General features: G+C 39.2%; 1 protein-coding gene across 2 annotated transcripts in view; it reads left to right on the forward strand.

Annotated features, from left to right (window-relative positions):
* The window catches only part of LOC309388658 (uncharacterized protein), a 31,557-nt gene extending 12,444 nt beyond the window's left edge, over positions 1–19,113 (forward strand). The window contains exons 2-6 of one of the 2 annotated variants that reach the window (XM_081946163.1): positions 13,134–13,251; positions 15,190–15,249; positions 16,015–16,176; positions 17,113–17,208; positions 18,241–18,480. In XM_081946163.1, coding sequence (XP_081802289.1) covers positions 13,134–13,251; positions 15,190–15,249; positions 16,015–16,176; positions 17,113–17,208; positions 18,241–18,345 — 541 coding nt within the window. In that variant the 3' untranslated portion in view covers positions 18,346–18,480. Of the gene's footprint in view, positions 1–13,133; positions 13,252–15,189; positions 15,250–16,014; positions 16,177–17,112; positions 17,209–18,240 lie in introns of both variants that reach the window. The other variant, XM_081946162.1, reaches the window with a different exon arrangement.
* Positions 19,114–23,477: the final 4,364 nt, after the last annotated feature.

Consider the following 23,477-nt stretch of genomic DNA (forward strand, 5'->3'; position numbering starts at 1 on the left):
CATGATTCAGTGTGCATATAGCCAGACATGGTTTTCCTTCTGTACATGTACATGTTTGCTTTGAACATGCAAATTCTGCAGGGCAGTTAGAATCAGTGGGCATTGGAGCTTAATAGACATGTTCAGATGTTCAGTTCTCTGGCTGCATGAATAAGGTTAAAGACCCAAAGGAATCCACAGACCATACAGTCCTTAAACATGTCAGTAGTTCAGTGGGTTTTATTCCCAGATAAGCATGAATAAAATACAAGCTAAGCAGTAATGGCATAGTCTGATAGGAAGCCCCATACATCCCTACGACCAATCCGCTCACACAGAGAGGGACTTCTTCGGGTGCCGTCCGCTAAACAGTGTCGGGGGGGCGACACCCAGGAGCAGAGCCTTCTCTGTGATGGGCCCAGCCCTATGGAATGACCTCCCCCGTGACATCAGGACTACTTCCGATCTCCGCTCCTTCCATGTACAGTTGAAGACCCACCTCTTTCAATTATCTGGCCTGGCTCAACCGTAAATTTTTCTTATTCCTCCTGACAATTCTTTTAAATTTTTTAAATTTTAAATTGTGTTTTTACAATTGGGGTATTTTAATGGTGACTTTTAATTGTCCAATGTGATGTAATTTGTTACCTCCTCCGTGCATGTTATGTCCTGTATATATGTAGGTTTATGTGTTTGTATACATGTTTTATGTTTTATACTCCATTGTACGCCGCCCCGAGTCCTGTCTGGAAAGGGAGCGGCTAATAAATTTAAATTTATTATAATTTATTATTATTATTAGGTGATTAAAACTTTGTAAAAGTTGGGTAGATTCTGTTTACTCCTCTTTGATTCTGGCAGTTTTCTGATCATCACTCAGGGAATTATAAAAGCAGAATATTTGCCTGGAAGGTCTGAAGGTTGGTCCGCCGGCGTCCAGCGGAGCTGGCAGCAGAGTTGCACAGTGAGGAGATTGGGGAGGAACATGGGCCAGTCCTGGGAGCTGAGGACAGCTCAGACGTGGGCTCCGCGTTGGAGGCAGAGAGGGAGCTAGCCAGCAGTAAGGCAGAGGAACATCTGGAGCCTGTTCTCAGTGTGCGCAGAGCTGCCAGATGACAACAACAATTAAGAAAGCAGGGTCGACTTATGAGTAAAGCCACACCTTGGAGGTGATTGGCTTTTGCAGGAAACCATTCATTCATTCAGCTGGTTCAAGAGTGGAAAGTTCTATTTGTGACTATAAGAGACCTGTGCCAAGTTTTGCCTTGCCCTGCCGTTGGAAACTAGTTATCTGGCAGCTCTCCAAACATGATAAGGTTCTTGTTGATAAATATTCCTCGGAAAGACTGTCTGATAAACCTTGCTGACTATGAATGAAAGGAATTCACAGTCATGTAAATAAAAGGGCTTTTGCCAGAACAAGACTCTGCTTCTTGGTTTTTAAGGAAGCCTGGGTCAGAACAGAAGGGGTACTGTATTAAGGTGGTTTGAAGTTGACCACAACTCTCTGACTGATCCAGATTGTACAGTGGCCCGAAATCAAATGCTTTAATATGTGAATGCTTTAAAAGGTATGCAGCATCTAGAATTTACCAGCTACACTGGCAGTGGATTCTGGTAGCTGTGGTCCAAATATAAGTAGCAGCTGCTAAAAAGAACAAAACTGGAGGGTTTTTTTTCCAGCAAGTTGCTTTTCCTGTTGTTTGCATACAATATCAGCTTGATGTTTCCACTCTCATCAGCTTTCTGCCCGCTATACTGCTGTTTCTCATTTGCTGCTGATTGGCATGGATTAGCTTTGGAAAGAAGAAAGCCAGATGGCAAGTCTGCAATGAGTGGGATGCCAGTGGCAGAGAATCAGCACAGCATTGCCCGCTTTGATTACACCAAGGGTTACTATTTAGCGGGTAGATCAGCACTTGGAATAGAAGCATTTAAAGTGCTGAACTGGAGCCAACAAGAAGATTTCTAGCATGTTAGCTCTTGAGAGAAATGTGCTTTGATGCAGAAGGGCTTAGCTCAACTCTCAGAACGTGCCTCATAAGCAGGCGTCAAGATCTTTCCGTTATTGCATTTCAGAAGTTTTCAGAACCAAAATAGTGGGCTATTTCTAACTGCATAGTGTGCAATTAGTACAATGAGTCAAAAACTGACTTCCTCTGCTGTGCCATGTTTTGCTTGAGATTGATTTAGTTGTATAAACTTAGTCATTAAAGTTTGTAAACAGTGACTTTTACCTAATGTGATGTACAAACTCAGCCATTTGTGGGTTTGCTAACAAAACAAAATATCTGCCTCTGTACTATGTGTGAACGAACCTATTCTGGAAAATGCCCTGTTCCCCCAATTCGATGTTAGGACCAGCATTTAAAACTTAAATAGAAGCAATGCATACAAAGAATGGTGAAAAATCCAAGTACAGAATGATTGGCTATGCCCGTGATGGTGAACCTGTGGCATACAGAGCCATCTCTCCAGGCATGCGAACCATCGGCCGTTGCTCTTCGGGGTTCCGGTGTACCAACTAGCTGATCTTCAGGCACATGGGAGCAACAATAACCAAAAGAGCAGCTGCCTGGTACGCATACGCTTGCCAGGAGGTTGCTCTTCCAGTTTCTAGGGCGCACATGTGCACTGGCCAGCTGCGTGCCAGAAACTGAAAGAGCAACTGCCCGGTGCGCCCATGCACACTGGGTGGCTTCTCTTCTGGTTTCCAGCATGTGCGCACGCTCCCGTTTTGGCACTTGGTGCCAAAAAGGTTTGCCAACGCTAGAGTATGCTACCTATGTCTACCCAATATGAGCTGCAAAAATCCAGCCAACCACTAAGTGTTAGAAAAATCTTATAGAAGTATTCATCCTATTTTTTTTCTGTGATGTATATTAATTTGTACTTTTATGAGCATTTTCTCTTCACACAGATTCTTTAATATTTCTTAATATTCCATATCCTTGGTAATGATATAATCATATAATGATTCTATAAATAATATTTATTAATATTCTTAATATTATTCAATTTATTCATAATAAAAGCCAAAAAATGCAGTGAACTCTATGATCCAGTAGTCATCTGGAATTTTCAGCCTCCATATGGTGCACATATGACAATCTAAAGTTTGCTCAATGACTTGCCATGGGTTCTCATGTTAGCTTATATGACTGTTTGTTAGAGAAGAAATTATAATTTGAATTCTAAAATCAAGGCAAGATTGCCTTTTTTTCACAACCTTAGTGAAGATATCAAGTTTGTGAAGTTCAACTAGCCCTTCTGACTTGTGGTTATTTTCATTTCTGGTGCTTTTGATTGAATTTCCCTTCTGACTTTGGACATGCATGGACATGTGTGGACATGCATGCCTACATACGCGCATGTGTGGCAGAGACCCAAAGGCCGGCAGGAGGTGGGGCATCCCAACACCGGCAGCGCGGCAAGAGGTTAGATGTTTTACTTTCGTGAGCTTCTGCTTCATCATTTGCAGGGAAACAGACACTCACAAAAGAAATGCCATCGAGGTTTGACCTGGGGCGACAGCACGTGTGCCAACAGAGAGAGCTCTGCATGCCACCTCTGGCACATATATCATAGGTTCGCCATCATGAGCATAGGTAAATCAATCAATATTAATCATAATTTTCTAACAGAATAGATTAGAGTAGAACAGAACAGAATAGAATAGAACAGTACAGAATAACAAAGTTGGAAGGGACCTTGGAGGTCTTCTGGTCGAATCCCCTGCTTAGGCAGGAAATTCTATACCCGTGATGGCGAACCTATGGCACGCGTGCCACAGGTGCACACAGAGCCATTTGTCAGGGCACATGAGGCATTTTTTGCCCTCCGGAGTCTTCAGGGAAGCCAACTGGAGGCCCCGAAGGATCCGGAGGACTAAAACCGGCCCTACGAGCAAACCGCAAGTCCATTCCTAAACTTCCGGTTTGCTTGTAGGGCCGGTTTTTCGTGCTCTGGAAGCTTCAGGGAATCTCAAGCCTCTGGAGAGTCTCTGGGGGGGGGGCTATTTTTGCTCTCTCCAGGCTCCTATAAAGCCTCTGGAGCCTGGGGGAGGGTGAAAAAAGCCTGCCAAAATGGGGGGAGCACTGGGGAGCATTATGGGTGTGGCATCCCTGTGCATGACCCCTCTGCGTTCCCTCTGCTTTTGGCATGTGAGCCAAAAAAGGTTCGCCATCACTGTCCTATACCATTTCAGACAAATGGTTATCTGGTCTCTTCTTAAAAACCTCCAGTGTTGGAGTACCCAGAACTTCTGGTGGCAAATCATTCCACTGATTAATTGTTTTACCTGTCATGAAATTTCTCCTTAGTTCTAGGTTGCTCTTCTCTTTGATTAGTTCCATTCATGGCTTCTTGTCCTGCCTTTAGGTTTTTGGGAGAATAGGTTGACTCCGGCTTCTTCGTGGCAGATATTGGAATGTTGCTATCATACAGTAACTGAAGACAAGAATAGCAGGCAATATTCCCAGTTTTTTCAGGACTTAAGCGTTCTTTGTCATCTGCTCCCTGCCCCTTGTGTGCTGTGGTGTTAAGACGTTGAAGGCTCAGGTTCGACTCCATTTTTATCCATGTTGGCTCATGGCATGATTTTGCACCGGTCACTCAGTCCAACCTGTCTCTCAAGATTATTATGGGGGCTGGGGGGGGGAGAGACATGAATGCTGTGTATGCCACCTTGAGCTCCTGAAAGAAAGCATGTAAATATAACAAATGAATCAAAAAGGCCTAAGTTCACTCCTCTGCATTTCCTTAGAAATGTCTAATTCATCAAAGTAGAATCATAACCCTCCATATCATTGATGAAGTTGGCTGGAGCTGATGGAAGATATTAGTCATCTACATCTGAAGGGCTATAGGTTTCCCACTTCAGCTGTAATCCATTCCTGATCTAATAATAGAAATGTGTATGTCATATAATTGCATTTTATGTATTTCTTCCACAAGCAATTTGTGCAGGGGGTAAAGAACCATTGCATATACCATCATCCTTTGCAGATATTTTCACAAGGGTAATTGACTTATTATTTGTGTGTTATCATGGAGAGTTAGAAAACTACACTTCTCTAGTTTTCCTATTTCTGTAAGTCTTGTTTCAAAAGAAATGAATGACTCCTCAGTTGCAACGGACTTTGACTTGTGAATGTGTAGTTTTGAGATAATATCTATGATGGAAATCCTATAAAACTAATGATTCTAGAAATCTGATTCTTCTCCCCATTTCTGAGTACTTTTTCAGTATTCAGATATTAGTAGAATCTTATTCTCCTGAAGTAGTTGGCACAAGCAAAATCAGATCTTTTCTGATAGCCCTGATGTTGAAATATCTAAACGAGTGATGGTGAATCTTTTCAGTACTGAATGCCCAAACCAGAATGTGCACATGTGCGTGCCCCAGAACACTAGAAACCCAAAGTCCAGCGCACCGGCCAGCTGGCTGGTCTTTGGGTTTCTGGCGTGTGTATGTGTGGTGGCAGCCAGGTGGTCTTTGGGTTTCCAGCACTCTGGCACATGCAAAGACCAGCAGGGTGGCATGAAAGCAGAAGAGCAGCTGGCGATGGCGTGCATGCTCACAGAGATGGCTTTGCGTGCCACCTCTTGCATGCGTGCCATAGGTTTGCCATCACGGATGTAAGCCATCATCTTCCCTTCCCTCTGCAACCTACCCTAAGGCATTTTTCTTTTGTTGTTCTTCGTCCATTGAAATCAGTGGCTCCATACATAAATAAGAAGGTATGGGGAGAACATTCTGAATAAAAGCATTTATCCATTTGGTCATTTCAACTATAAAATTAAAATTATGAAATGTTTTGGATAGTGTCCCTTCTTTGCATGGGGTCCAGGGCAAATATCCCCCATAAAAAAAGATAAACGGCTCATTGTATTTATGCTAACTGCTGTGATCCAGCATGGTGAGGGTGCTACTTTATTATTGGGAAACCATCTTATCACAGATGCTGATTTCTTTTTGTCTTTTTGTTTTTTTAAGAAACAAGATTTTCTCATGTAGTAATTCTCTTCAAATACAAAACTCTTGTCAGTTGGTTTGCTTATCAGTAAAGTTCAAAGATTCTCTCTATCTGGTGTCCTAACTGAGAAGCATGTTTCTTAGACAAATACCTATGCTTATGTGCCAGCCAAGGATACCAGAGAGATTTGTGAATCTGGAAACACACATTGGGATCTGTCATTAGCTCATGTGTCTCCTCTTCACTTTGGTTACTGGTATATCTAGTTGCTAATGAGGATGCCAGGTGGATCACATCATGATATGGAGTTGCTCAAGGAAACAATGGTATTTGTAGTATCATTCTCTCCCCCTCCCTCCCCCCTCTACACACACACACACACACACACACACACACACACTTTTATATATAAAAATAGACACACACAGAATTGTTGGTTTTGTAGAATTTGTGACAACAACCAACTACTCTAGAATTTACTGTTTAATCTAACTAGCTAGTTGGTTCAGATCCATTTAGACTTTACTTTACTTTACTTTTATTCATATTTATAGACCGCCCCCTCTCCCAAAAGGGACTCGGGGCGGTGTACAGTCAATACATAAAAAGAATACATAGATAAATCAATATATAGATATTTAAATACATAAATAATTAAATGCTTAGATGGAGGGGGTTAAAAGAACTGTACATTCAAGTAAAGTATTTAAAATACAATCTTTAAAAAGACCCCTAAAAATATCCCAAAGAATTAAATTTAAAATGGTTCCCCAGAGATTTCAATTAAAATATATCTGCCAGGAGGTAAAAACTATGAGTGTGCCAGGCCAGCTAATCGAAACAGGTGAGTCTTTAGTTTTTGTCGGAAGGAGCGGAAGTCGGTGGTGGTTCTAATGTCAGGGGGGAGGTCATTCCAGAGGGTTGGGCCCATCACAGAGAAGGCTCTACTCCTAGGCGCCGCCCGTTGGCATTGCCTGGTGGATGGCACCAGGAGAAGTCCCTCCCTGTGAGAGTGAATTGGTCGCAGGGATGTGTGTGGCAGGATGCGATCCCGCAGATAACTAGAGCGTTAAAAATCACCCTAGGAGAAGATCTTAAGGATATTACAAGAACAATTTTAGCAGAATATATTAAGAGAAATAAAGAACAGTTGTGGTGGGATATGGATCTGGTTTACAGGATTAATTCAGCATATGCTAGAACACACAATGTTCCAAGAGAGGTACATGTCAAGTGTCTTAAGAGAACCACGAGGGATGAGGTGCTAGGGGCCCAAAGGGAGGGACCATTAAAATATATAGATAAAGAAATTACCATTCTTAAGCAAATTCCGAAAAAAATAAGGGAAAAAAGGAGGAAGTATTCCTCCTTATCAAATAAATTATACAATAAAGGAGTTTGGTTTAGATGGTTATTACCAGAGGGAATGTTGATTTTTTGGGAGCGAAATCGAATTAGAATTAGCACAGTAGAGGAGGTAGAAGCCTTCATTAAAAAACATAGTTCTCTCCTAGAGGATGAAAATAGGAGAGGTGGTGAAAAAGGTAGTAATGTGCAAGATATGAAGGAGGGGGGGGCTGTGGCTCCATCTGGGGACAGGATGGAGGGAGCAATATCGAAAAGGCTCAGGTCACAAAAATAAATGTATTTGAAATACATGTGATTGTTGATATACTAGAAAGTGACAAAGAAAGAGATGATTGAACATATGGCTGACATAATGTAAAATAAGATTCTGTCTATGCTTATCTTTTATACGTTATTTTTAACATTGTAAAAATTGTGAGATTGGGGGGAGGGCTTTATACCACCGGCATGGGAGCTGCCAAAATTTTCTATGTACCTTTCTTACTTTTCCCTATAAATGTTTAAAAACCAATAAAATTCTTTTTAAAAAAAATCACCCTAGGCAACTTTTGTTACTGATCTGTATGCATGTATGTGTAGTGACATTATGGAAGGAGTCTTGTCATTCCCATATCCTTTTCTCACTGGATAGCGTAAACTCGGTGGGCTGCTCTTCTTAGGACTGGCGAGAAGGAATGAAGTCTGAGAACCAATATAGAGGGCTAGTTATGTGACAGAAATTCTATAGACTCAGTGGCAGTGTTGTCATGGGACGTGCCTGCATATGGTCGTAGTAGCACATGGAGCTATCCACAAATATCCCCTTAGATTGCTGACCTCTCTTTGTGTCTTTTTCATGCCATCCTAACCTTTCAGAGCAGCGCACTGACAGCCATCCTGCCTCTCCTTTTGGGATGTGTGGTGATCTCATAACATCTGTTATTTAAAAATAGTCTGAAACAAATATCCTCTCCACTTTAAAAATGATGACCAGCCTTGGATATGAAATCAGGGCTTCTTTCAAGTTGGTCTTCTTGTAAATTGCATTTATGTTTACCTCCTCTTTTTGTGTCTACTTTGTGTTTCACCATATCATCATAGGTGTTAGTCAATTTTTATGCCACCTTGAAAATTCCCTATCCTCATTTAAAACGTATTAATTACTGTTCTTAATTGTGCTTTGTTCTAACTTCTAGCAATTCAGGGACATGGGTTTGAGTACTCACTCACTATCCCTGTCCCTGAAGCATGTGGTTCAGCCTTTAGGCGTTTAATTGAAAGATGTTAGAAGATCCATTTCTGTTTATGACTGTTGAACATGTACTGCTTTCAATAGACCATTTTGTTATTTTGGCCTTTTTTTCCTTTTAGAAACATTTGCTTCTAGAGATCCTTAGTTATTCTTCTGACCCAATATAGGAAATAACAGTGATTTCTGCAGACTCCTGAAAATATAGTCTGGGTGTTTTGGAAGCTTCAGATTTCTCTGCAAAAATTGTATATTTTGGTAAATGAACTCTACTTGGGGACTTCCTCTCAAGCTCCTCTGCTCCCTTTGGATTCTGGAATTCTTCGTGCTGGTTTAGTTCATAATCCTGCTTTTTCTGTTGAGCTTTATTTCCCCTCCAGACATTTTAACAGAATTGGAATGCAGAGTAATTAAAGAAAGCCGGCCATTCCTGAATGAATTCCCCTCGAAAGTAAGATGGCTGCATGTACCATCAGAAGAAGAGAAGGGTTTTCCTGACCAAAAAAGACAACAGTTTGCATAGAATGTAACTTTATAAAAATACTAATTTAATACAATTAGAGTCATTAAACTAGAAATATGGCACATTTCACTGTAGGAGAGAAAACATTGACCAGTTTAATCAGCAATTGAGGCAACTTCAGGATCCCACTATCCTTTCCTTTAAGCCATGGCACAAGCTAAACAGACACCATGAAATAGAAACCGTGAGCAATTCTATCTGACTGTCTCACTCTGACTCTCATCATTAAACACCACAAATCAAATACAGTAAAGATGGGGGACAACATTAATCCCCTTCCTCCTTCAATGCCTTTTTAAACAAAGCAGCCTTGACAACCCTGTAAAACAAGAACTGTGAAAACAAAGGCTATTAGGTGCTAAATGCAGCCCTGGGAGTAAACATGGGGGATCCATTTTGTATTTTTCTATACTTCTGTTTTTATTTGAACCATTAGCTTAAAAGTTCATTATTTTAGCCATGTTTTAAATATAATGCTGTGAGATATAAAATTATCTGATTGAATCAACAGGAGACATGCTGAACAAAATAAGGAATAATTTATTATTATTCCTTTGCAGGAATAACTCTTATTTCTCTCAAGTGTCACACTAGGTTGGGGGGGGGGGTCAAAGTGGCAGCCCACAGGACAGAGGCAGCATCTGCAGGTCACATCCACCCCGTCAGCTCTGTGAATGGGAAAAGCATCGCAAAACGTCACGTGATGGCAGTGGGACACAGCAAGTTTGACACCCATGTACTAGTTGTTCCTCCCTCCCTCCCAGAATTGGTTTTATTGAGTTTTTATTAACCTGGGATTATATGCTTTGTCTTGGAGATTTCCTACATTTCATTTATTAAGATGCCCACCCAAATTGAATTGTGCAAATGGCACTTCATCATCACAGCTTGTTCTGACGATTCTTCAAATAGAGAATTATAGCCTCTGGTTACATTGCTACAATTGCTTATCTAAGCTGCTTAAACCTCTTGTCACAGAACCATTTTAAAGTTTCTTTGCCTATATATTCAAGCAGATCATTTACAAGTGTCACTCCCACAGAAAAGCGAAGTAAAAAGTGAAATGTTTCTTTTAAAATCCTTGTTATGGTCTTATGGTTTGAGATTTTAACACTCTTGTGAACCACCCAGAGTTATGTTTTAAGATGGGCGGCCAGACAGATCTTTGAAATAAACAAATACGGAGAGAATTAAACCAGACAGTCTTGCACCTGTTGCCATAATGCATATGTTTGTGTGTGAGGGGGTGTTAAATCAATGACATTATCTGCTTTCTTTTAATTGAGGCTAGAACGTTATGTTGCTAGCAATGGATCATTGTGGTTAATATTTCATTTATCTGATGGCTTAGAAAAAGACCTGCTTGGCAGGTAAGCAAATGAGAAACTTAAATCTTTTCAGCCATTTCCTGCTGCAGTAAAAGTGTTTATTCCATTGACAAGTAATCAAGTACATGTCTCCATGGCCTTTTTGTAATTGTGGCATTAACAGAGGATCAAATAGCACATAATGGAGGCATAAAACATGCTTGAAAAGGCCCTCGTGGTGAGGGAATATTTATGGTAGTCTGACCTAAGACTTGGCTAGTCCTTCACAACAGGTGTATGATTTTAGTCCCATTTTGGACAAGTAGCATTTTTAGCCTTCATTGCCTCTCCTTACTGCATTCTTTTTCAAATATTAGAAGAGAGGATCAGTTAGTAGTGGGTAGAGGCACAAAATAGAACGGTGACTCTGTTTAGCATGGACCACCTATTTCTACTTTGCATTGCTGATTATATTAAATCTGGTCTCTGTGAACCAGATACAATTGAATAGAACATGGGTGTCAAAGTTGTGTGTCAAGTTGCTGTCACATGACATTTCATGACGTTTTCCCCATTTGCAAAGCTGGGGTGTGTGTGGCCTGTGTGATACATCCGGCTTGCGGGCCGCCAGTTTGACATCCCTGGAATAGAAAACTAAGAAAAAAGCCTACATCAGGGGTCCCCAAACTTGGCAACTTTAAGACTTGTGGACTTCAATTCCCAGAATTCTCTAGCCAACATAGCTGGCTAAGAATTCTGGAAGTTGAAGTCCACAAATCTAAGCGTTGCTAAGTTTGAAGACCTCTGGCCTACATCGTTAGGTGAAAATCACCATTTCCATTTGGGCAACTTAACTGTCTTTTCTGTCCCTTTCAAACTGCCTTGGTGGGTTCTCCCAACTCTCCAGAGGACAGTTGGGGCAATAGACTCCAATTCGTAAGACCTGTCATTTCAATAACAACACACCACACACATTTCTTTGCTATTGAATTAAGCATATTTATGTTGGGACTTTCTTCTTCATAGTGGGAAGTGGCTCACACCACCTCCAATTAAAGTTGATATATGGATTGCCAGAATTTGTTCCATTCCTGAACCTAAAACATGGTGATTTTTACTCCATGCAGAAAATTATTCCTTAAATAAATTCAGAATGTTTCTTTTTTAAAGATTTTGTTAGCAATCATATGTGACACACACATATGTTAATCATGAGTAATAACATAACCGTATGTCTTATTGGTTAGGACAGTCCTTTCTTTCTTTCAAAAACCATAGTCCAATTTAAAGTTCCCAGTCCAGTAAAAACAATCATAAAAAAATAAAATAAAGATTACAGAATCCCCGTCTATAATTGAATGGATAGCAGGTTGAGAAGACATACATCACCGCAGGGTGGGCTTCAAAAATTGTAGCAACCGGTTCGCTGCCCCGCTGCTGGGTGGGTGTGGCCATGGTGGGCGTGGTCTAGTCGGCCTCCTACACCACATTGGGTGGGGGTGTTTTTCATCCTCCCCAGGCTCCCGAGGCTTTCCTCGAGCCTGCGGGAAGGTGAAAACTGCTTCCCCTGGACTCCAAAGGCTCTCTAGAGGCCGGAAACAAGCTTGTTTCCGGAACCTTCGGTAGGCCCCTTTTTCGCTCTACCTGGAGACTTTCCTTGAGCTTCTGGGAGGGCAAAAACTGCTTTACCCAGGCTCCAGAGGCTGAAAACAAGCCAGTTTCTGGACTTCTGGAACCTCTGGTAGGCCAGTTTTCCCCCTTCCTCGAGCCTCCATACGGCCCCTGCACTTACCTGGCATGATAAGGAAAGTGAGTCTGGGCAGCATAGAATACTTAATTAAAAACAATAAATACATAAAAACAACCACACTTTAAAATAACTATTGAAAAGGCACATAGACCAGGCGAGTTCTGGAAATTTAGCAGAGCGTACAAACTCCTCAGTGAAAAAGGCAAAGAGAGATTGCTGGTCCCAGGGCTTTGCTTGGTGGATCTGTTTGTTCTGGTTATGATCCCTCATCTCTCATTTTGGAAGTTGTTGGCTTCCATTGTAAAAAAACAAATTAACCTCATGCTGTGCATCATATTGTGATGTACTTTATAACTTAAGCAGTTAAGTATTCATTCATTCTTTGGACTAAAATAGATTTGACATACCAGATACAAAATCTGCTTTCCTGACGTTTGTTTGTTTGTTGTAGCTGTTGTAACAAGATGGACATCAGATGTACCGTAGTTGGAAAACAGCTCTCTCATCTCAAAGTCATCTTCCAGAAAACTTTCCCTTTCCTCCTTTCAGTGGAAAAAGATAGCTTTCTTTGAGGAGGAAGATATTAGTGGGGAGTTGAAGATTTTGAATAAAGGGTTTGTCTGATATGCTTAGGACAGTGTTTTCACTGATAGTAGATTTGTAACAGATAAAATAACAGATAAGTGATAGTTTAAGAATTTTCCATTTATGCTCTTTTGAAAAATAGTAACTTAAAATAGAGGAATGTAGTCTTTTTTTTCCGGCATGATAACAGCCAAATTCTACAAGTAGCTGTACATGTGAATTGAGGCACCACTTAATACTTTGCAGTTATAGCAAAGCAATTAAAAGAAATCATAAGCAACTAGTGAAAACCTATCTTTTATTAGTATACAGTACAGCCTTTGTCTTTGGATGTGAAGAACAGTGAGCAAATACCGCTTTTTTAAACTGCTTGCTGAGAACCAAACATATAAATCACTCTCTTTTGCCATTCCAGGTCTTTTGGGCATTTCCAAGCAAGAGAATATGGTATTGCCTTGGGGACATCAGGAAGATCAGCTGCAAGTGATAATTTGAGACAAGGGCTGTGTTTGACCAGGCTTTCGGTCACCAAGGTATCCACCAAGCAGTATGCAACAACATCATTGAATGTCTTGCAAATGTTCTCAGATCACATGTTCATTCCTGAATTGTGCTGTAGTCCTTGCTGGGTTCCTTATATGAGATGCACTGAAGTCTGACAGATGGATGAATTGAGAGCATGTGGAGATGCTTAAATGATATATAGTTTCACCGATATATGAAATCAATGCAAAATATGTCTCTTGAAATACATGTCTGCATTTGGTATACATGCTGATTGCTTTACTATCGAACAGATTTTCTCATTATAAATAGTGATTTATAATTTTCCCCCCTGTGATAAAATGGTAAAGAGATCATGGAGGCCCCACCACCCACACATTTTCTACCAATACCAGTGATAATGAGCATAAGAAGATGAGAATTCTGTGAGCATTTTAATAGTTTCATGAATCATACTTTAATTCCTGGTTCAAAACTAGGAAACATTACAACTTGCCACTGGGAAGGTAGCTGTCAGAAAAAGCTTACGTTTCCCTTTTCTAATTATAGGGATCATTTAAGGTTTCTTCCTGCCCGTGAAAGAAATCTTTGTTTCATCTTATACTTATCCTTTAGAGAAAACACAGCCCTTTCATCAGGTCTACTTTGGAAGCTGAGAATAATAGAAAAGAGAAGAAGATCAGTGATCCTCCACCATTCTAAAGGACCTCCTGATAGCTGTGGAACCACTGATGTAGAAGACTACATTTGTGAGAGCTGGAAGATTGATCAAGAAGACTGGGGAAGGAACATCAAAAGAATAGCCCAACCAGTTCTCCAAAAGCAGTGGACATGGGAAATGAACAATGATTCACATAATATGGCAGCGGAGAAAGCGACAGCAACAATGGACTAGACAAGTGTTGCAACCCAATGGCTGCCTAAAAGAATTCCCCTTCCCCTCCATGTCAGCAAGAAAGAAGTCCAGTTGAAAATACTTGATTGACCAGCTAGAAATCTGAACCCTTGTATAGGGCAGGTCTCCAGCAAACAGCCCGAGGATGGAGGCTAGAAAAAGAGAAATACCAACTCTCATTCTCACAGAGGAAGCAAATCCACCAGATATTCCTTTATTCCATCAACAGGGTGGCAGGAAGAGAGCCAGATGATATTGGATCTGGAGACAAGTTAAAATTGTGAGAGAGTGGCAATTTAGTGTTTTGATACTCAGTATAACAACTCAGGTGCTAAACAGAGGGGATAGGATTTGCTTGGCAGCTGGCTAGCCATGCAAGACATCTTATCTGCCCTCCAGTGATGTTATTTTTTGAAAGCAGAATTATACGAAGGAAGGAAAGGAAGGAAGGATAAAGCTGTACATTTAAAATTTCTAAACTCAGATAATCCAGATCATGAACATCCCTACCTTATTTTGAAAGTGGTTCTGAAAGATAAGGAAGATACTCACAGACCCCTGTGACTTAAGGAGAGTAATGAAATGTATTTTCTGGACCACTCCATTATAAATCAATTGTCAACTAGTAAGTTGGAGCAGATTATAATAAAACTGGATTTGAAAGCCATATCAGACCAACTTTGAATGTGTGCCACTGACTGATGCTATTACCTTCCATTGAAAAATAAGTATTCTCTTGCGTTACCAACACAGCCACAATATATGCTTTACATGGTTATCAGGATGGTTTATTGTATCTCCATTCATGAAAACACTTAGAAGCAACGCTGTTTGCAAAATTATATGATCTGATGCTTAAGATACTCTCTATGCAGTCTCTGTAAAAATCTCCATGCCTTGTCTAATTATCTGGTTGGTTTTTTACACTTATCCTGGGTCATCCTGAGTCTATTACTCCTTTCATTATCTAAGAAGTAATATTATTGAACTAATATGGAAATTTAAGAAGAGGAAATTGTGGCAGGAAAGCTGCATGATTTTGAGATGCATTCTTTTACTTATTTATTTACAGTTGAACCATTTGGTGACAGAACAATTGATTAGTGTTGGAGTTCCAGCAGTGGGGATTTCGGTAAGGGGCCTATAATTTTTGTTTGTCTTTTTTTGGAAGGAGGTACATTTTGATGATTTTCCTAGGTTTGATAATGTTAATTTCAGTACTGTTTGAGTATAAGGGCATCTTATTAAGAGAATTTGCCTTGGAAGTATTTTTGGGAAAATTTTCTTTATCCTGTAAAAACCTGAATTTTCTGCCCTAAGTAAATTGTTGAGGTTTATTGCTTCATATAATATATTCATCAATTATGATAGTTTCTGTTGTTTTTGTTGCTGCATTTGAGTCAGTGTTGACTCCTGGTGACTACCTGGACAAGTCTGTGCAGTTTTCTTGGCAAGATTTCAGAAGTGGTTTGCTATTGCCTCCTCCTTAGAGCTGAGAAAGAATCACTGGCCAAAGTCACCTAGGTGGTTTTGTTTGTAAGGCAGAATTAGAACTCAGTCTCCTGGTTTCAAGCCTGGTTCTTTAACCTCTTCACCAAAGTGGTTCTTATTGGCAGTTTCTTACCTGTATTTTAATTTGAGAAATATATTTAAATACGTTTGTATAATACCAACATATCTAATAGTTGCCTTTCAGGTTGCCACTGTAACTGGCCCATATACAGATTAAGAAATAATGCTACTGTATATCCATGTAAAAAGGCAAAGTCATTTCCTGAATATAAAACATAACCAGAATCAAAATGCCTTAATTTTCAGATCATTCTTATTTCAGAAATAGTAATCCCTTCTGATTAATAACAGTAATAGAATTATTTGTTTGCTATTTTTTCTCCAGCCTTTTGGAACCTGGCAAACAACAAACAAGAATGTTGTTAAGGCTGGTACTGATGCTGTGAAGAATGTTCTAGATGCAGGTTATGTTCCTGTACTACATGGGGATTGTACCCTGGACTTGGGACAACACTGTTGTATCTTATCTGGAGATACAGTTATTGAGGTGAGATATGGGAATGACGTGACTTATACACTCAACAGGATACTTACAAGAAATTCGAGCTCTACTCTTTGAATTCATATGCTGCACATCAGACATGTTATGCAGCAGGTTCTGACGAGAACCGGTAGCAGAGATTTTGAGTACTTGGGAGAACTGGTAAATACCACCTCTGACTGGCCCCGCCTTCATCTATTCTCTGCTTCCCGAGTCTCAGCTTATTGGGAGGGAATGGAGATTTTGCAGTATCCGTCTCCTGCCATGCCCACCAAGCCCCGCCCTCCTCCCGCTCATAGAACCGGTAATTAAAAAAAATTGAATCCCATCACTGCTGCAGATATATCTGATTATTTCAGACTGTTTTTTTCTTTTACCAGTAATTAATATTACTAAGATAAAGTTGTTTGCAGTCCAAAGTTAATTGAAATTGAGATTGATTAAAAAAATAAAAATACAGATATGGTTATGTTCTTAATTGGGTAAAATATATACCAATGTAACAAGTAGCCTGAAAAAATGCAGAGCTGTGTACAAATTAAGACAAACCCTTAATGTCATCAACCATGCGCAGATAACAGCAGTTCCATTGGGTTTTGTTTGAAAAAAGTAAGTTTTCTTGAATGTAACATCTAAATGACAAAATGTACAACAATTTTAAATGAAAAACATCACAATCTCAAATAGTGTGAAGTCTTGGGTACAATGAAATCACCCTATAGTTCTGAAGCAGACAAGTCACCCTCCAATTATTCCTCGTATTTCCAGGCATTGTGACTTTCAGTGCCTTCTCTGGCAGATCTATGTTAATAGATCAGTTTGTGGAAGATCATTCTAAGAAGACTTAGAGAGCTGATACTAGTCAATCACAAGAGAATTTGAAAGTTAGTGGACCAATGATTTGACTTAGTATAAAGTTGTTTATTTATTTTTCTATTACAGGTTTTAGCTAAGACATTCTCTCCTAGGCGGGTTGTGTTTCTCACAGATGTGAATGGAATTTACAGTTGTCCCCCTGATACCCCAGGTACAGAACAAGTAAGCTGAAGTTGTCAGCAGTAGAGGAATAATAGGTCATATCAAAATTGGCATGAAACATTTTGAAGTATTTATATGATGTGATATAGCTTGGGGTTTCCTCATGTTTTTTCCAAGAGGTAGCTTTGAAAAGAATTGTAAGATTACATCATTATCTTACTATTTTGTGAAAAATAAAAATATTAAAACTACATATATAATAGGTCATATTTCAGCTGCTACCATCTATACAGGCATAACATTATAAAACATTGCAGATTTGGGAGTAGCAAACAAAATGCATAGGTCCTCCTTATGGGCCAGGATTTGGTAAAGAGATGATCTAGGGATGCACAGCTATTCCGATTCAGAATGGAAAGGGTACTTCAGATTTGGCATGGCAGATTTTACTGTACTGTTCAGTACATTTGATTTTGGTCAAAAGGCTGAGAAGAGATTTATAGCCAAAGACCAAAATCTGTAAAGTAAATATGTAATTAACTGTCAACAGTTCCTTAAAAAAACACCTATATTTTTTCTTGGACTTGCACTGTACTCACGTAAAATGCATCCTTTAGTTAAGGAGGTAGTGACAGATAGTGATAGGAGCACAGTGGGTTATGTGGTTAGATGCTGGATTGGAGGTTAGCAAGCCCACATTTGAGACCCAAGTGCTGCTGGGTGGGGTGTGAACTCCTGTCATTCACTCCTGTTTTTTGACGGGGTCATGAAAGGAGCTCCCATGGGCTCTTCTGGGCAATGGTGATGTCACCAGCTCATCCTTTCAACCCAAAAGCTCCTTCTGGGAGTGCCTCCAACACAAAGCAGTGCCTCCAACACAAAGGGTACAGGGGAACAGGACAGCAAAAAATTGTTGCACTATTTTGTTATATTTAACACAGTCTTAAGCATTATGTTTCTCTTTGAAATCTATCAGTCGAAATGATTTTTTGTAAACTTTCAAAATTAGTTGTTTCCATGCCACTGTGCGCTTATATTTTAGGACTGGCTTTTGTATGTTGCATTCCAAATCCTTTGTTTGTTTTTGAACAGGTGCTAGGCTGGTGGATTCCATTGTTATTGGTCCTGAAAGAACTATGGAGCCAACTGTGCTCACATCTGCACTACCACATGACTCTACTGGAGGAGTGTCCTTGAAACTACAAACTGCCATAAATATAGTTTCTTCGAGTCATGGATCCATTCCTGTTCTGATCTGCAAACTGGACAGTGAAGCAGCTGTAAAGGCTTGCTTGACTGGAGAATTGAAAGAAGGCGAAGGCACAAAGCTTTCTTTTATGGATACGTGAAGTCTTTTGTAAAGGAATCTTGAATCATATGCAGAAGAATTTCTGGGACAGTAACATTCATAAATTCTTGACTGACTTTTCTTGTTTCAATCATACATGTGTGCGCATTTGGTTTCTGTTATTTTGTACACCTTACAAATTCAGATCATAACATTTTTAATGCCTTGCAAAGCAATGGCATTTTTAATATCAACATACAATACAATATATTCACGGCACGTTTATAGCTTCCTTATTCTCATAAGATCATCTTGGTGATTGATTATTGTTTTCATTACTAGAGTGCTTAAAAAAATCATACCACAGAAAAAAACTGTTTTTTCTTCAACTAAGCAGAAATTGCATATTAATTTTTCCATCAAAGAAATGTGTGTCATATTTCTTAACATTTTTCTTAAGTGTTCTTTCTAGATATTTCCAGTATTTTGCTATTACTAATCTAGCCACCATTAATAAGAATATTAATAGTGTTTTACTTTTTGTATAAATATTTTGTATAAATATTATATTCTTCCCAAAAACCAATGGTAGAAGCAACTCTCTGCCCCCAAGTGTTTTTAATACATATGATTTTTTCACTCCAGTGTGGGAAGGGAATACCCAGAAGGGGGAATCAGTAAATGTGTAAAAATGTTTAATTCTTTTAAATTGCTCTTGAATTCACACACAAGTATCAATATTTTTGTGGTTTCCATCTGGGGGAAAGATTGCTGTTGATTTATTCCTATCAGCGTTTCTACAATTTCAGAACATCTTTGACAGGGACAACCTTTAAAAATATAGAATACATTATTTATATTTATAATATTATAATTTCAAGTACATTTTTGTTTATTAAGTAGGTTTCAATTTACCATAGAAATAAAGAATTTGTCACAGAAATACAAAGAATGAAAAATGAACAAGGCAAGGCAAAATTATTCAGACTATTCATTGAAATGTTCATGTTTCTCTAACAAGATACAGTTTGCACACAAGAAAACTTTAAAGCTGAGTGATGAAAATTCACAAAATGTGGACACACTGGATCTTGTTGATGAAGTTGTTTCACACACAAATTGTGTGAAAAGCTGTCTTTCTGGACTTCTCTGAAATACAGTTACATAAGATAGTACTTGTGTTCAGTAAATTTGTACCAAATAAGAAAGCCTGAAGATACAAATTCTTTAACAGAGTTAGATTTTGCATACATATTAGCCTGGATATACTGACTCTCCCTATGAAAAGCCTGGTATGGTCTAAAGAGCCAGGATTGTTTAAGTATAGTCCTATATAAAAGCCTTATGAAGAAGAGAGAGAAGGTGACCCAAACTAGCATGAAAAATTTGGTTCTGTGTCTTTTTATAGACATTATTACAACGAAATAATGTCTATAATGTCTATGCAGCTGGGGCTGCAGCAATGGTTGTAAATCACTTATAATGACATTGTAACATCAAATGATCACTAAACAAGTGGTTGTAAAACAAGGACTACTTTATCTAGAAATTAATGCTACTGCCCTGGCTCCTGTGCTGTGTTTGTGTGCATCTAAAAACTTAGAGAGAGCTTGGGAAAAATTCCATGTATGAGAATCCTCAAGGGGAAAACAACTCAAGAAACTTGGGAAATTTTAAAAAATGAAATTACAAAAGCCCAGTCTAGCACAATACCAATGAAGAAGAAAAATAACAGCTCCCAAAAGAAACCAGCATGGCTGCATAAAGAACTATCTGACAAACTGAAAGACAAAAAAGGTAAGTATAAAAAGTGGAAGGAGGGGGACATAACTAAGGCAGAATATCAGCAAATAGCCTGAGCCTGGAAAGATGAAGTGAGGAAAGCTAAGGCTCACAATGAAGAAAGGCTTGCCACAAAAGTAAAAAAAAAAAAGCTTCTTCCAACATGTTAAAAACAAGAAAAAAGTTAAGGAAACAATTGGTCCATTGCAAGAAGGTTACAAGCAACAGGGAGAAAGCAGAACTATTTATCTCATGTTTTGCATCTGTCTTTACACAAAGGGATAAAACAGTCCAACCTATCAAAAGCAGCACCACAAAAATCAGATTAGGAACACAAATTGAAATAGGGAAGAAAATGGTAAGTGAGCACCTGTCTACCCTAGACGAGTTCAAATCACCAGGACCGGATGGATTACACCCCAGGGTTCTGAAGGAACTAGCAGGCGAGATCTCAGAACCACTGAATTATATCTTTCAGAGATCCTGGAACACCGGGGAACTACCAGAGGACTGGAAAAGAGCTGATGTGGTTCCCATCTTCAAAAAAGGGGAAAAAATAGAAAGTACAGGAAACTACAGACCTAACAGCCTGATCTCAATACCAGGAAAGATTCTGGAAAAAATAATGAAGCAACGAATTTGTGAACACCTAGAAGCAAACAAAGTAATAGCCAAAAGCCAACATGGATTTGTCAAAAACAGATCATGCCGGACTAATCTTATTGCATTCTTTGATAATGTGACAAAATTAGTGGACCAGAGGAATGCCGTTGATATAGTTTACTTGGACTTCAGTAAGGCTTTTGATAAGGTAGACCATAACCTACTACTAGATAAAGTAGAAAAAAGTGGGTTGGACAGCATCACCACCAGATGGATTCGTAACTGGCTGACCAACCCCACTCAACGGGTAGTCCTCAATGGAACTGCATCTACATGGAGGGAGGTATGCAGTGGAGTACCTCAAAGCTCTGTTTTAGGCCCAGTACTCTTCAACATCTTCATCAATGATTTGGATGAGGGAATAAATGGGAACTCATCAAATTTGCAATGACACCAAGCTTGCAGGAATAGCCAACACTCCAGAAGATAGGCTTAAGATACAGAAGGATCTTGACAAACTTGAACATTGGGCACTATCTAATAAAATGAAATTCAATGGTGAAAAGAGTAAGGTTCTATATTTAGGCAACAAAAACGGAATGCACAGATACAGTATAGATGATACCTTGCTCAGTAGTAGTAACTGTGAAAGGGATCTTGGAGTCCTAGTAGACAACCATTTAAATATGAGCCAGCAGTGTGCAGCAGCTGCCAAAAAAGCCAACACAGTTCTGGGCTGCATAAATAGAGGGATAGAATCAAGATCACGTGAAGTGTTAATACCACTTTATAATGCCTTGGTAAGGCCACACTTGGAATACTGCATTCAGTTCTGGTCACCACGATGTAAAAAAGATGTGGAGACTCTAGAAAGAGTGCAGAGAAGAGCAACAAAGATGATTAGGGGACTGGAGACTAAAACATATGAAGAACGGTTGCAGGAACTGGGTATATTTAGCTTAAGAGAAAGAAGGACTAGGGGAGACATGATAGCAGTGTTCCAATATCTCAGGGGTTGCCACAAAGAAGAGGGAGTCAAACTATTCTCCAAGGCACCTGAGGGTAGAACAAGAAGCAATGGGTGGAAACTAATCAAGGAGAGAAGCAACTTAGAACTGAGGAGAAATTTCCTGACAGAACAATTAATCAGTGGAATAGCTTGCCTCCATAAGTTGTGAATGCCCCAACACTGGAAGTCTTTAAGAAGATGTTGGATAGCCATCTGTCTGAAACAGTATAGGGTTTCCTGCCTAGGCAGGGGGTTGGACTAGAAGACCTCCAAGGTCTCTTCCAACTCTACTATTGTATTGTATTGTATTGTGTCTACTGAAATGCAGAAAAAGACCCAGAAGCCAATGGAGCATCTAGTGGTGACCAATGTCAAATTTCATCCTCAAGTCAAAATGGAATATGCAAACTTTTAAAACTTGCTTTTGGTAAATTTCCTTTATGGTTTCTCATTCATAAAATAAACTCTTTAAAATATCAGTTATTAAAAGATTAAGAAAATATGTAATAAAGAACAATATTAATTATTCTATTCATACTTTACAAGTGTGTCTTCTGATCTTTGGAAATTTAATGTTGCTGATTGCAATATGCTCCCGAGATTTGCAGTGTGTTTTTACAAAGAAATATTTTAAAACTTTTCTGAGAAGAAAGCTCTGGAAAAAAGGTCTTTTTTTTTTTTGAAGGAAAAAAAATCAGATTGGCAGAAAATTTACCCGCCAGCTGGATTTATGAAATGTTAAAAATTAAGTTCACTTTGAATTTGTTCAGCATTTTCTGACATGGCTTGAAATAATAATGCCCAGAGGACAGATGCTGTTTCCAGCAAAAAACGGGGGCAATGACTGGCAAGTTTTGATCTATGAAAGAGAGAGGGCAAGAGAGAGAGAGAAAGAGAGAGAGAGAAAGAGAGAGAGAGAGAGAGATTAGGAGGAGAGTCAATAGGCTTCTACTGATTTAGTTCTTAGATCTTCATTTGCACAGCCTTGGCTGCAACAGAGAAGCTACTGAGTAGCAGCAAACAGGAGATGCTTGTAAGGCAAAGGGAAGAGTAACAAGGTGAGTCACAAATCTTGGAAGTTCCTGACTTCTTACAGATTGCTCTTGCATGGCATGGGAATTATTTAGTTGATGATTTAAATAAATTATGTTATTTTTCAGTAGCAGAAAAATGCATGGATTTCAAAACTCCATTTAAAGCTGAATTTGCACGGGGCATATAAATTGAAAAGGATATGGGAAGAGTCGCTTTCTGGTTAGTATTGGTATTATTACGGTATAGGAGTTCACATTGACGATCCTTTATCCCTCCTTTGCCAATTTAAAACTGGTTTGGGGAAGTGGGAGTACAAAGCACTCAAATAGCACATAGAATCCCTGCTGCAAATTCTTCTGGTATTTTGTTGCCCCCATCTCAAAGATTGGCTTTTTCTAGTTAGAGTTGTACAGCTGGTCAGTGGAGTGATTGAAAATGAATTGGAAATAATATTTGGTTGGATTTCATGACACAGCACACCAATGAAAGATTACATTCAAAATGTAAAGGTAAATGTAATTGGTTTTTAAGTGTAGGTTTCTCTAATATGAAGGATGAAGATTTAGCTAAAGAGGAACATGAGAGCTTTGGTTAATGCTGAGTTTAAGAATC

The sequence above is a fragment of the Natrix helvetica genome (assembly GCF_964273705.1).
Source record: "Natrix helvetica genome assembly, chromosome: 3".
Taxonomy (NCBI): Eukaryota; Metazoa; Chordata; class Lepidosauria; order Squamata; family Natricidae; genus Natrix; species Natrix helvetica.